General features: G+C 33.6%; 2 protein-coding genes across 3 annotated transcripts in view; one reads left to right on the forward strand and one right to left on the reverse strand.

Annotated features, from left to right (window-relative positions):
- The window catches only part of LOC100378084 (ras-related C3 botulinum toxin substrate 2-like), a gene marked incomplete at its 3' end in the record, with an annotated part of 18,263 nt that extends 14,495 nt beyond the window's left edge, over positions 1 to 3,768 (forward strand). Inside the window, 1 exon segment of the mRNA NM_001184916.1 lies at positions 3,734 to 3,768.
- LOC100378385 (uncharacterized) overlaps positions 1 to 14,606 on the reverse strand; it is a 16,407-nt gene extending 1,801 nt beyond the window's left edge. Inside the window, exons 1-15 of one of the 2 annotated variants that reach the window (XM_085498936.1) lie at positions 14,415 to 14,606; positions 11,860 to 11,975; positions 9,701 to 9,808; positions 8,818 to 8,929; positions 8,675 to 8,714; positions 7,519 to 7,619; positions 6,477 to 6,572; positions 6,196 to 6,224; positions 5,917 to 6,016; positions 5,471 to 5,651; positions 4,852 to 5,076; positions 3,770 to 3,882; positions 2,696 to 2,793; positions 1,827 to 2,362; positions 308 to 979 (exon numbers count right to left, since the gene is read on the reverse strand). In XM_085498936.1, the coding sequence (XP_085355062.1) occupies positions 308 to 979; positions 1,827 to 2,362; positions 2,696 to 2,793; positions 3,770 to 3,882; positions 4,852 to 5,076; positions 5,471 to 5,651; positions 5,917 to 6,016; positions 6,196 to 6,224; positions 6,477 to 6,572; positions 7,519 to 7,619; positions 8,675 to 8,714; positions 8,818 to 8,929; positions 9,701 to 9,808; positions 11,860 to 11,921 (2,473 nt within the window). In that variant the 5' untranslated portion in view covers positions 11,922 to 11,975; positions 14,415 to 14,606. Of the gene's footprint in view, positions 1 to 307; positions 980 to 1,826; positions 2,363 to 2,695; positions 2,794 to 3,769; positions 3,883 to 4,851; positions 5,077 to 5,470; positions 5,652 to 5,916; positions 6,017 to 6,195; positions 6,225 to 6,476; positions 6,573 to 7,518; positions 7,620 to 8,674; positions 8,715 to 8,817; positions 8,930 to 9,700; positions 9,809 to 11,859; positions 11,976 to 13,632; positions 13,705 to 14,414 lie in introns of those variants that run through there. The other variant, XM_085498939.1, reaches the window with a different exon arrangement.
- Between the last annotated feature and the right edge of the window lie 177 nt (positions 14,607 to 14,783).

The raw sequence follows: 14,783 nt of genomic DNA on the forward strand, positions 1-14,783 counted from the left end.
ACACTTATTTGCAACAGTGGTGCAGAAAAGACATGTGAATGATAAACGTATGGCAAAAATGATAGAATAATAATAACTGAATTAAATATGCTTTCCACTCAACGCTAGTGATTATTGAGTAACTTGGGTTTCAAGGAAGTGTATTGCCTGAACAAATCCCAATCTAAGCTAGGTTTCAACCATTTTACCTTACTGATGCTGCAAATATCATGAATGAATCATGTATAAATGCTTTGTGATGCCATTTGTAAGGTTATGGTAATCTGAAGTATGTAATACTTTTTTTCAATTCTATGAATGGTCTTACCAGTAATTCTACCATCTTGAGAGGCCAATTCCCATTCTAACTGATGTAAGGTCTCATCATCCTCCTCATTTTGAAGGATTTTTTCATTGTCATGATCATATCTGCTCATATCATCCCCATCAACATCAATTCTACTACAAGGTCTTGAAGACGATGGTCTTGACGGTGGGCGTGGTGGTAGGCTTCTTCGCCCCCTTTTCTTGACATCTGTTGACTTTCTATGTGTTGCAGACTGTCTTTCGTTTACATTAACGTTTTTGTTAACACTAGGAAGTCTCCTTCCACTACCACTGGAAGGTCTATCTTTTTTACTAGTATCAGTGTCTCTTTTTTGAGCCGATAACCTTTCCCGTTTTGCTGAATTAATGTTTCGCATTTTGGCAGAGTTAGGTGTAGTGCTTTCTGGCAGTGTTGGTGGTCTTGGCATAGACGCCAACTTCTTTTGAACTAAATCAAACTCTTCCTCATCATCCCATGTGGCGGGTGGAGGTGTGTTTAACGGCCACTTAGGGGGTTCAGTTGACGATATACGATGTGTCCGCTCTAAGTTTGATGAACTTGGTCCTGTCAAGAAATCAGTGATTCCAAAATCTTGTCCAGTTACAAAATCCGGCTTGATGTCCTCCAAGTGACAGGACAGACTGCTTAATGGCCTCCACAAAGCCGGCCCACCTACAGAAGCCAATTGCACATATGTACATGTATTATTGATTAATCATCATGTCACATATGTGTCACAACACAACATGGCACACAGCTCACAACATTAAAGCAAATACATACACCCGAGAAGCACATGTGCTTATGTAAATGAAAGGCTTAATCTATGGTCAAAATAAGTCTTATTTTAATAATCTTGCAAGCAATAAATGCATTTTGCGTTTATGTGTAATAGAATATATAAAGTTAGGGATGAAATAACACCATATAACACTGCAAAGTAAATCCTATTTCAATTAATGTAAACACATATTGTATTTGCTTTTATTATAAGTGCATTTCCAGAAGAAGCACATATAAACCAAAAATTGTGTTTGTTGTATACTGAATCATTAAAACATTACATATATGACTATGAAATACCTCTGTATTTTACATAAGTGCATATAATAATAATAGAGCAAATACAATACTACTGTAGCGTCTCAAATCAATGCACATGCATGCCACTAATAGGCACAGCTACATGAACCATAATCTTACATCTCCCCCTCAGTAATATATTCTGATTACCATGACAAATAAATACAACAAAGATGAATAATATATTCTATTATTATGTAAATTGACGTTAATGATATGCAGTTTGAGTTCTACTATTATATCATATTCAAAGATACGCGCAATATATTCAAGTCCAGTAGATTTCAGAATGTAAATCTATTATGAGAATTTATAGGTGTAACACTATTTTCTGATTTTGTGTACAATGTTTTTCAAACCTAAGAATTGGGGTTGCAGTTGTTGCCAAAGAGAATACATTAACAACATTAAACACAAGTGTAATAGGAATACAAACCTTTGTATTCAACCTTTTCTTCAGTTAATTTATCTCCACTTGGTGTAGCGACATCTTTATTCTGATCACCTTTAGTGTCGTCGTCGTCATTCACACCAGCCATGAAAAAATCCGCCAATGACTCCTTTTTGTAAGTGTGTCTACTTTGCACTCTTTGCTGGCTGATTTGTTGCAGCCCGAGCGATGGCTGTGAAGTGATTCCAGCAGACGGAGGTCTGGCACTTGATGATGGCCTACTTGTTGTCATGGTAACAGCTGATGAGGCTGAAGAATGCTTATTTTCTTCTCTAATTGAGGTTACTGATTTACTCCGAGAGCCTGGTCTCTTTTCATTCCTAGATTTCACACGCTCTTTCCCCACTTTTCTTTCTGTTCTACTTTGAGATCTATGGGAACTCTTTTCCTCTGAGTCAAATGTTTTATTTGTCACTTTATCTTCATCTTTATGTTTTTTACCAGGCTTGACTCTGCTTGATGGTCTGGAACTGTTTGGTTTTACTGGCTGCTTTACAGACTTTTTGGCCATGATCTCTTTTCTATAATATAATGAAAAATTATCTTAAAGTATATTTGAAAATTTGATTTGACCCATTTATGCTATATACGCATATATTACTGAATTAAACCTTGCGAGAACCAATGAAGCGTCTGAAATGAAATATCATTTCCAGCCAAGTGCATATATGAGCAAACCATCATGACAAAAACTCCTCGCTAAACAAATTTTTTCAGTTCCAGTATTTGTTATTTCTATATCAGTAAACCAGTCTCTAGAAAAACAATGCCATTTGCCAAATGTCTTCACTGACAGCAGCTTACTTGCCAGTAACAGTTAAAGTTCCTAAAACTGTGAGAATTATATCACTTACTGTGGCTGATCTACTAGATTTTCAACAATAATTTCTGAATCAGAGCCTTCCTGAACTGAGTAACAAGTAGCTTCTTCCAACCCATAGGCATCAACAGGCTACAAAACAAAATTTAATCAAAACATTGGAAATCAAACAAATTTTACTCCATATATTATGGGTGGCACATGACACTATGGGTTCAATGTAACACATAAATGGATTAACACTGCTTGTTCAGATCACTGATTACTAGAAAAATTCCAGTGAAATGTTTTTCCCACTGCCAAATTAAGACTTTTTCATTTGTGATCCAAGACCTGAAAAATTCTGATGTTCGACTCAACTTCAGATATTATTATTAATATTTCTATAAAAGTAACCTTTTGGTGTTTTGCAGATAATTTCGATTTAGATGACTTAAAAAATAAAGTTCAGCTTGAGGCACTGATGAAGTTTTATTAAATATTTCTAAAATTTTTCTCAACTCTTTTAAACTACATTTGTTATTTTTATTTAGGCAAAAAAAAAAGTTTTTGCCCATCGTCTTAGGCAAAATTGAAAACTGATGGTGTCCGTGATGTTTTTTTTTTGTATTAAGAATATTCATTCATTACAACAACAAGATACATGTATATAAATTTAACATCTAAATAAATGTTTAAATATTGCTTTTGAATATATGCATTATAGGGTGATTTAAATTCACAAAACATCCTCTGAAACAAAAATTAAACATTTCCCCCACTCTACCATATGTGGTGCACTTCATCGGTATGTAAATTTGCAAGATCTATTTTTTGTTTTGGCCTCATATTGAGAGAAGGAATTAAATTTGGCAATTAAACCTAGATTGTATCCAATCAGTTTTAATTGGGAAAACATTGTGAGCATAATTTATCCATACACTTACTGTAAATGCATTAATTATTCATTGGTTTTTAATTTTGCATTTTACGCAGATATATAAAATTCGCTAAATTAAACTCATATGAACATAACAATAGAACTCATTGTTTCCCTGCAAAGGGAAATTGCTCAAAACATCAAAATAGTGAAATCAAATACCAGTGAAAATAAATGATTTTACAGTACCTCAGTTATCTCAATTATTGACAGTGAACTTTCTTGTCTCGGTTCTGGTGGCTCTTGTGGTTGAAACATTTCAACATATCTGGCATGCTCCTCTTCTAGCTCAGCCTCTTCCGCTGTTTAGATAAAACAAACAAGATATAGTCATGCTGATTGCATGCATGGTATCGCAGGTAGAATAGATAATCATCTAATATCATGCTGAGCTCGCTGGGTTACAGTGAAGCTATATTGTTCACTGAGATTTTATTAAGTGGAATAATACAATTACTTCAATAACGTATTTTAAATGCATTGTTACTGAAGTATTGAAACAACATAAATATGACCAGGAAAGATTTGTATAACATGTTTTTTATTTGCATAATGAGCATCGAAAAACTACGCAATTAAATGGTCAATTATACAAACAATATAGCATTTAATTAAGTATGATTTACAAAACAGGTTATTTCTCCACTTCCACAAAATTGCTTTTTAATTCAAGAGTCACAAGAAACAAATTCAAAAAATCACTGAAATAACAGCAGTCATCTGTAAAAAAATGTTGTTTCCATGACTACCTCTAGACAGCAAACTACTGTAGAATACTTTATTTTCGCTTGGAATTTATTTTCGATATTTTCGCTGAAGGGATGATTCTGTGAAAATAAAATCCAGCGAATATACTTTTTTTCCTACACTTCACATTAATCTCATCAAAAATCAGTGAAAATAAATTCCAAGCAAAAGGCCCAAAAAGCCTTTTCAGCGAAAATTAATTCCAGCGAAAATAAAATATTCCACAGTACTATCAGGGCAGGATAGCGCCCTCTAATGCAAATCTCCTGAATAATATTATTCTCAACAGCATACATTAACACATCTTGTCTTAGCTTCTTGCATACTATGGGATAAGACTAAAAGCTGTATACTTGAAAAGTTCATGTACCATATTGGCTATATTTATGTACTCACACAAATGACAGAGGTGTGTCTATGGTCAAAATAGATCACATCATCCAGTAATATTACAATAAATGTACACCTCTTTTCTAACATTGATTGAATAAGACATTTATTTAGTTATTTTGTTTCTAACTTACCTGATAGATCATCGCTATACTCCGTGATGCGAGGACTAACACTATTGACAAACAATGTTGACGGCGTGGTGCTACTAAGCCTAGGTGTAATCATCGGCTCGAGCTCTGTTCTTCTGTGCTTCTTTAGCAGTAGCTTGTCGGCGTAACTTAGAGAATGATCTTTGAACTCAATATCTGGACTTTCGATTCTTATTTCGGTATTGGTGCCACTTGATGCTTCTGTGACTGTGACAGTGTAGAAACAGAAGAAAAATAATTACTTTGGAATTTAATGGGTGTACTGATGCAATCGATTCAAAGCTGTTAAAATAAACATGGCAATGACACTCAATATGATTATGACTATGTTACGATCACTATTATTACAATTTTATAATGAGTCTTATGTTCTTCTAGTGCTTCTAGGTAAGGAGTAGGGGAGATGTAGTGGGTGTTAGTGTTTGTTTTGAATGCACAACCAAAATTATTTATTCTGTAAATAGAAAATTACTTTGCTCCTAATAAACATAACAAGGCTATGGACACACCGTTCAAACACTGATAGGAAAAGATCAAATGAATCTGCCAAAACATACCATCGCCTTGCTAAATTTAGATGACTATCATACTAAATAATTACCATTGGGTTTTGCTCTATGCTGTACTGGATTTACAGTTGTAGATTCTCCTTGACCAGATTCCTTCTTTTTTTGCCTCCATTCAGCGAGAGCTGCTGCAAACCCAGCAGCACTTTCTGACTCATCGTAAGCTCCATCCAATAGGGAACTGTCACTGTTATTAGCACCAGAATTATCTTGACTCTAAGAAGTGAATCACAATTATTAAATGCAAAGGCCTCTCAGACTGTGATTGGTTTGTGTGATTACACTGTAACCCAAGGTCAAACCAAACGATCAAGTTCTGAATCATAGACTAGTGCTCCAACTCAGGGGCCTAGCCAATAAAGGACGCAGGTCCATCCTTTTTCAGTAAATACTACATATAACAAGACACTGAAGGGTAAAAAATAATATATGTATTGTGCATAACTGACACTTGGTAGATTCACATATACAATACACGTACCTCACTTTTGTAAATTGATAAACTATCTCGATCATTGGACGAATTAATATTACCACCTCTTGTGGTCAGGATTGTGTTTGATGTTTTGGTTGAAGATAAACTGAAAATTAAAAATAAAAAAAATTACAGGAACTGTATGTTATTTGCCCAATAAGACTGTGTACAACATATATTTACAGCAACGATTGGGTCAGCCAATAGGCATGTTCATTATCAATCAAGCAAAGAATCCACCACTAAACTACTAGTAGGGTAACACCTGTGAGGAGTCTAACTCACCTCTCATAAGATCCTTTGTTGCGGTTAGCCTGCAAGAAAGAAGAGAATTTGTTATACTGGGTGAATGACATTTTTGTCATGGTTTCAATAACATAGAAGTATAGAAGCAGGTATACCAAGACAACTTTTTTTCACGATATTTTTAAATAAATTGCACCATAGAGATGCCTGAGTTCACAATGCCTGTCATTGTTGATATTAATAAAAAAGATCATGGACATTTTTGAAAAAAATAATGACATTCATTCACTACTCACAAGTACAATTACTGGCACCCTCACCTGAAATGGCACTGATCTGTGTTTTCTTAATGCACCTTTCAAGTGAAACTGTGCAAAACAACCTGCACAATAGTCTTCCCCACACTCCATGCAGGACTATACAGGAAACAATAAATATTCATCATTGACATATGCTTTGGCAATACAACATTGTCAGTCTATATAACCTGACTGTATTGCTATTGAAGTTGAATTCATTTTTATACTGTTAAGTTGTATACATGAAAATGGTAAAATTTAGTTAAAAGCTTCCAATAAACCTGACAAAGTTATTTATTGTCTTTTCGACAATAAATCCTGTCATGTAATGCTGTTTGAATTCTGCTTTGGGAGTGTGCTAAACACAACTAACCTAGAAACTATGTAATGTTTATTGTTAAAATGTCTGCTCGGAGGCTGCAATAACATGAGTATAACATTCATTCTATGAATTCCAATAGGAGGAACCTAATGGCCATTTGGAAACAACTCAAACAGTGTGGCGAGCATACTAGGCTATCAGATGTTTCACATCGAATATCGACTTTGTAATATAGTTCATTTTTGCACGTCAAACAGAGAATCCCCTGAGAAATTCAGTTACTTGAGGTTACCCTAAGTTGCTGAAAACTGAAACACAACCAAAGCGACAAAATTGCTCAGTGATGTTCGACAAACAAATCCCATAGCCGTTGTATAAATGTATTTATAACAGTACCCATATCACATGTTAAAGGCTCCATACAAAACAAAACTGACAATACAACTATATATAAAGTATATATAATATTTTCACTAATATCAGAAATTGCAAAATTCCTTTGCTTTCAAATAAACTAAAATGATACAATATCATTATTCTGTAAAAATGAAATTTTATCCAAAGAATTTCATCATAAAAAATAGAATAGCTCGACTCAAATCCATAATACAGTATGTGAGTGAGTCTACAATAGCAGAGATGTGCCCCCCCCCAAAAAAAAACAAACAATGCATCTACACCAAGTCAGCAAGCACAATATGATATTTTCATCCATGGCAACGTAATAAAAGTTTGACTCACCAATGCAGCACCCTTATGTTCACATTGACCGCACACAGGACCTTTGGGTTTGTTAGAGCGGCTGGTGGAAATTGCAGGTTTTGGCGCTCGCTGTGGTATGTCTTAGGATGGAAATAAAATCAAGATTTATCATTAGTGCACATACAAGTATAAGCAGTTTTCAGTCACAGTAACACACATCACATTATAATAGACATTTTCCAGCACCTTGTGAGATACTTGCATGATTTAAAAAAGAAGCATATCACAGGTCATATTTTACATTAGGCATATATAGCAGAGTGGTTACTTGTTTAGCATTAAAATTTAAATATTGAAATGTATATTCAGATAAATGATTTTTATACTAATTTCAAGTTGTTGCTGTTGTAAGAAATTATTTAAAAACCTTGTTTGAGTCATTTAGCATTGGTTCCTATAAAAAAAGATATACTAGTATCTGAAATATGGTTCAGTGACACATAGTGAAAAATAGTATGTTGTTATTAAATTAGGTAATTCTGATTGTTCTGATTGCAATTTATTAGGAGATTCTTGGAAATACTGTTTATTTCCCATGAATTAATGCATTTTACATGGTTTCCTTGAAAATTTTTCTAAAATGCCATATTTTTGAATTTATCAAATGATTTTCTCTAAAACCATGATTTGTACCAGGTAAAATCACCTAAAAAGCTACGTCAAAATTTATAATTAAGTAGCACTTTTTAAACAAAATATTGTGATAACATTTTCAATATATCTGATAGGTTGAAATACCCATGAATAAATGCCATTCTTAGATTACTGGTAGTATAACTCAGACAGTTATGATAATCTTTCATCTATAAATTTAATTAAAATATTTCTCAGCTAAGGAATTTATTAGTGTTCATGGCAGAGAAGTCAGAACTACACACAAGAAATGGCAAAAATGGTAGTAATGTAAATAACCTCACTTGCAACATGACAGTGTTGCCAGTATACACATACAGGACAGTGTCCTTTGTCACATGTTTCTAAATGTTTAAAACTTGCTCCGAGTGAGATCTCGTCAGAGGCTGGAAATCACCTGTTATCCTACCATAGTTAATAATTTAACAAGTCTCTGCCTCTTAGAATCTTTTAGAATACAAATATACATGTAGTGATAAAATAATTTGTAATAATTTCTTACCAAGTGGTTCATCTTTTAGTACCTTAATTTTCCTTGGTTTCTATAGATAAGAGAGAGAGATTCAGATTTATTTCATTCAATACAAATACATGGCAGGAATTCTGAGACATAACCTAGTTTCATATATCTTTAAACTAACTTACCTTTTCACTGAGCTTGTTAGATTTGGGTTTGCTAGGTTTTTTTAACACCTCATCGGCATGTGTTGTTAATGCGCCAGGTTGGCCAGAACGCCAATGTTTCCCTCCCTGTCGCCTGAAAGCAAAACAAAAGAAGAAATCATTAATATTTAACATAAAATGCACACAATGAATATAAAATAATAAATGGAAGATATTAAGGTATGATTCAAACAATTATTTACGACATAGCACAAAAAATTGAGTCAGAAATCCATGAAAATAGTGATTTTTAAACATTTAACCTCATGGTCTTAGCTTTTGCAAACAAACTGAACAATAGACTCTATAGAAAGTCTAGAGTCTAAAATTAAACTGATATTTATAAAAGATAATCTTTTCCTTTGGGATTTGGCTTTATGAGACTTTAATCAAAATTAAAAACTGAAAAATTTATAAACACATTTGTCAAGCGCACATTTGTTGGTTTGATAAGTAAACCAATACTGAACAGCTGTTTGACTTTAATAAGGCTTGTACATGTATTTTTCATGTACATGTATGTTTTTTAGAGCAATCACTTGGGTTGGATATCTAGGGCAATAGCATTCATGACATGTGAATGTCAAGTCCAGCACTGAAAATCACAATGTCTTGAGATGATTTTCTTACGCATAGATGTTGTTATCTCCTTGTGATTACATTGTACGTCAAATTTCTAGACTGACATGTTTTATTCAAAATGTATTACTTGTTTGTCCAGACACAGTAATAATTAAACAAAGCTTGCCACTTTCATTATGTATAGTACAGTTTTTCCTTTTATTATAAAGTAAACGTGCAGTTAAATTTCAGCTTAGCAGTGAAGGATGAAATACATGTATTACAATCAAAATATATCACTCACTCTCTTTCTTCCTTTTCTATACTCATTGTCATTTTCAAATCACGTAATCTATCTTCCATTTTCCGGTTGTCTACTTCCAACTGTTGTGTATCCGTTTGTTTCAGTGCTCTACAGAAATGTGTATAAAAACAGATTCATAGTGTAATGTCAAGACACAAGATTACAAACATTGACAGTGTGCAGTAATTTTATAAACAAAATAATTAAATACGAAGTTAATCACGAGCCATAACATTTTTGTTAGTGCTTTAAGTCACCATACAGTCATAGACAATTTTATTTATTTTTTCCCTGAAGACTCCCTCCATTATGAAAGATGAAAACTATGAAAGATGAATCACCCTCAGTAGTCAACAAACCTACTCAACTTGATTTTGGGGAGTTCCATTTTAAAACTCAGGATTTCTACAAAACCAGTAGTCTAAGGGAGCACACTGATGTACATGTACCTATGTGCTTGAAAACCAACTTGTAAATTGCAACAGATTTTATTATACAATATAGATGTACCAGTCAGTACATAATAAAGAAGTACTTCAGAATTACCTTTCCTAAATAATCCTCATAAGTGAACAAAAATATATGCCAATACCGGTATACATGTTAGCATCGACATGATCAATAAAACAAAGGGTTTTGACTGTGGTTTTTAACAAAAGTTTGTGACAAAAATATACATACAAATGTACAATACAAGTCAAAATATCGTGTGTTTATTTTCCATCCTGAAACAAAAATCTCATTATTATCATTCTCATTATAACAGGATAAAAACTATAGTGTAAAACACTAAACCTGTATTCATCTTTCATCATTTTGGACTTTAGACCCAGCTACATTTTAACACACCATTGACAAAAAGTCATTGTTAATGACACAGTCCCCGTCAAAAATGTTGTGATCTGACATATTAATTTGATGCTGATGAAGTCATTGAAATTAGATTGAAACCATTAATAGGAGATGGATTTGTAAAAAAATATGATTTAGTGCTTTTACACGAGAATTGGACATTGGGCAGTCATATTGAATCAAATTACAAAAATAATGTTCATGTTGATGTATCTATTGGTACACAACCAACAAAAATATTCATTGCATTCATGGGAAAGTAGGCATGGGTATCATGAAAAACAAAATGGCCACCAGTCAGCCATATTAGTTTGAATCACAGAAAAAATATGACATGCAACTATAAACCAATATGTATGATCAACATACCAACTTTGATCAAAATTGGCCTAGTCATCTCTGAGAAACAGCATCAGACATGTAAAAATGCCGATTTATAGTGCTTTCACATAAAAATTGAACGTCAGCCAGCCATATTGAATTAAATCACAAAAATAATGTTGGTGCAGATGTATTTCTTGGCATACTACCTTCGTACAAAATTTAAACAGAAATGTTCATTGCATTCAAGAGAAAGTAGCATGGGTCTTATGAATAAAACAAATGGCCGCCAGTCGGCCATATTTGTTTGAATCATGGAAAAAGTATGACATGCACCTAGAACACAATATGTATGATCAACATATCAACTTTGATCTGAATTGGCCTAGTCATCTCTGAGAAACAGCTCCCGACATGTAAGAAATGACGATTTAACGCTTTTACAGGAAATTTGGGCATCTGTCAGCCATATTGAATAAAATCACAAAACTAATGTTGGTACGATCATACAGTAACTTGACGCGCATATGAATTGTCTTTATGTAAAGTTTGAATGAAATCCGTCAATTGGTGTCCGAGATATAGCTCCAGACGTAAGTACGGATGGACAAAACAAACACAAATTAATAGTCCCTGTTTTCGGACTTCGTCCGAACGGTATCTACATGCAGCTCACTTGTATATTATGAATTGCATTGGAACAGCCAAAACATCACTATGGGAAGGTGGTCTTTATTTACTGTGAACGAAAAAATCAACCCAGTCAGCAGTACTGCAATAGAGCTCACATATTGACTGTTCAAATGTAACTGTTTGTAATGGTAAACTGACATCAATATTGTTACTTTCTTAGTAAAACAGTGCACTATATATTGCAATACTGCTGGTTGGATTGCTTTCTTCATTCACAGTGAAATTAACTAACACAGGTTTACTGTATAGAATTCAATGCTTATACATGTATTTGAAGAGTAATGTTTGCTTACCTCATTTTTGAGGAGAGTGATATATTTTTCGTTGATGTTGTAAACTGTGGTAAATTACTCATGGTGTCTCTTCAATTAAGCCTTCACTTAGAGAAATGTGAACGTCGTCAACAGGTCTGCAACAAAGGTACAGGAGTTGTGTTATTGTAAGTAAATATCCCTTGCATGGTAAACTAACAATCACTTTAAATAATTGAGAAAATGAACATATGATCTGTTGGTGTTTTGGGACATATTTGATGGATAAACATAATTTGATGTGAATTTGTAGTACATGTACTTCAAATACAGTGCGTCTGTTCAATTTGGCAGTAACCATGTGATTTTCGAACTTCCGGACTTGAAACGTTTTATCTTCTACAGTAAAAACAACACATAATGCACTTTATTATGCGCAGAATGACAGAAAACTCAATGAACTGTCAGTTCAGACATCACAGATGTACAGTCATGTCTGGTATTCAGTTTGTTGTGTATTTTCAGTGAATACAATTTTGATGTTATATTTGTCATCTCCATTTCAATTTATGTTATCTATTTTTACATGTCACTGGAACATATCAACTCGACGAAATTTATGGAATATACAGGTTGATCAATATACTACTAGGTAAACCTCAAAACATACCAGTTTTTGTAAGAATACAATTCATACAACAATCATTCAACTAAGAATCTAAAGAGGGAACTAATTTCTCATAAAAACTGTTATTTTTTTTTGGGGGGGGGGGGGTATTGTTTTTATGCGGCATCTGGTATTATATGGTGTTAGTTATTGAACCATGATCAGACTATGCACATTTATTTTTCTTGCCTGTTAACTTAATATGTGACTTTTATTATGTCTTAATACTACGATGAGCCTAGATTTGTTTCAAGTTTTGTTTCAAGTTACCTGATAAAACACACTCAGAAGAACGTCATTCAGTTATTTGATTGTCTCAAATAATGTAGACCTTTTCCTGTGATTCAGTGTTAGAAACATGGTGAAAACGTTCCAAAAACGTGAGTGTTTTTATCTGAGGTAGCGAAAATTAACTAATGTGTTTCACTGTATACAGTAAATCTTACTTATTTAAAAAAATATAACTGTACAGTATGTTAATTAGCATGTTGTGAATTAATAGGCAAATTAAGCACAACCCTGAGACAATTTTCTAGGGAGAACACTGAATTGGATATTTTAATTTAAAAAGTTGCATTTCGGTGATTATTTTAAATTTGAGATGGTATAAGTCGGTGTAAATGATGGCAAATCTCAGGGCTACGTTTTTTACATGCATCTACTTTAACGAATCCTTGCAGAAATTTTGTGGTAATCTAGCTATTGCACAGTATTATGATATACAATATCAGGGCATGTCTATTTTTAAAATTTTATTTGTTATAAATGACCATGAACCCATGATCACTTTATGATTGCATATAATATATAACCCTGTAATCGTCACATGACCTTTGCTCAGTTCATGAGTTGTATGATTCAGGGATTCCACAAAGTAAAAAAGGGATTGGGCCATTCGTCCTAAAATCAAGAAAAGGAGCTACATGTAAGTATATGACATGGTATTGCGTAAAGGAATCACAGGACAGCTGATGTCTGTCATTTAGAGCATTTTTTACTGGACAAATGTCATAAATTACACAAAAATCTTAAATATTAAAATAATTTTTGCCAGTGAGTTTTTGAACCCATGTGATTTATGTTTTTTCAACATGGATGCACATTGTACATGAACAGAACTAACAACTAAACCCATGAAAACTCATTACCTGAATTAATAACTGTAGTATCAACAAGCCTCTTCGTAACTAGGATAACATTGCATAGCTCTGTGTACTACAAGTCTGTGAATGTGGAGGTGCTTGTTTTCATTATCAATGTAAAAATCACCTCTATCATAAAACAGCCATGTACGCCCATGAAATTCATTAAATCTCGCCACCACGGGAATAATTTCGATAATCACAGCAAAACTTTAAATTGTGATTACTTGCCACCAATTCAATCAATTGAAATTACACCAAAAACCAAAATGTTCTATTCTAGAAAATGGTAGAAATTCACTTGGCCGTCATTAGCCACGGACCTCAATTAAAAGTTGGTTATTTCAGAAAATATAGTTCATGATTTTAAGTAGAGTAGTGTATAATGGATTGGATAGCTACACACATGTCCTGGACTGTTACAACAAGTAATTTGAAGTTTAATTTGTAACGGTACACCTTACATAGGCTTTAGTAAATTAGTAAAGTTATACGGTAACGACTATATTAATACATGTACCTGGTTTGTAGTTCCATTCTTATTAATACTAATAAATTTATCAGTCATATCATGAAGGTATCTAGTATATTCTTGATCCTCGGTAGAATATTGTACATTAACTATGTCGAGAACCGTCATGCTAAATCAGTTTGACCGACTGGCATCAACTTCAACAGTACACGATATAGATACATGATAGTTAATTTGTCAGCATCCATAAATCCCACCAAAAGGTATCCGAAGCCCATTAATGAACAGAATGTGAGATAAAGAAGAAAGCATTCACCTTATCTGTGATCTACGACTACGGTTGCATGTATTCGTACCATAGATGTTAATATATTTCCTCACAACTCGTGACAACTTTGAACAGCAACAGACTTGATGTTTTTGATCACCATAACAAAACCATTTCCAAGATGGAGGACACAACGTCTCGCGCAGCACGAGATGTAAGCATCGTTGACGACAGACTTCGAGCAACGTAGGCAAGTTGCGATTGTCAATATGGCTATTTTGTATCGAAGGGAATTTCAAAAAAGTCATTACTTTCAGTTATTCTCAACCCGATAGATTCGACGAGTAGATTTTTGTACAAATCCGTGCATGTAAATTTTATGCGTAAGTTGTGGTAATAACTGGTCAACATTGGGAC

This window comes from Saccoglossus kowalevskii, chromosome 1 (genome assembly GCF_978046115.1).
Source record: "Saccoglossus kowalevskii chromosome 1, keSacKowa6.1, whole genome shotgun sequence".
Classification (NCBI taxonomy): Eukaryota; Metazoa; Hemichordata; class Enteropneusta; family Harrimaniidae; genus Saccoglossus; species Saccoglossus kowalevskii.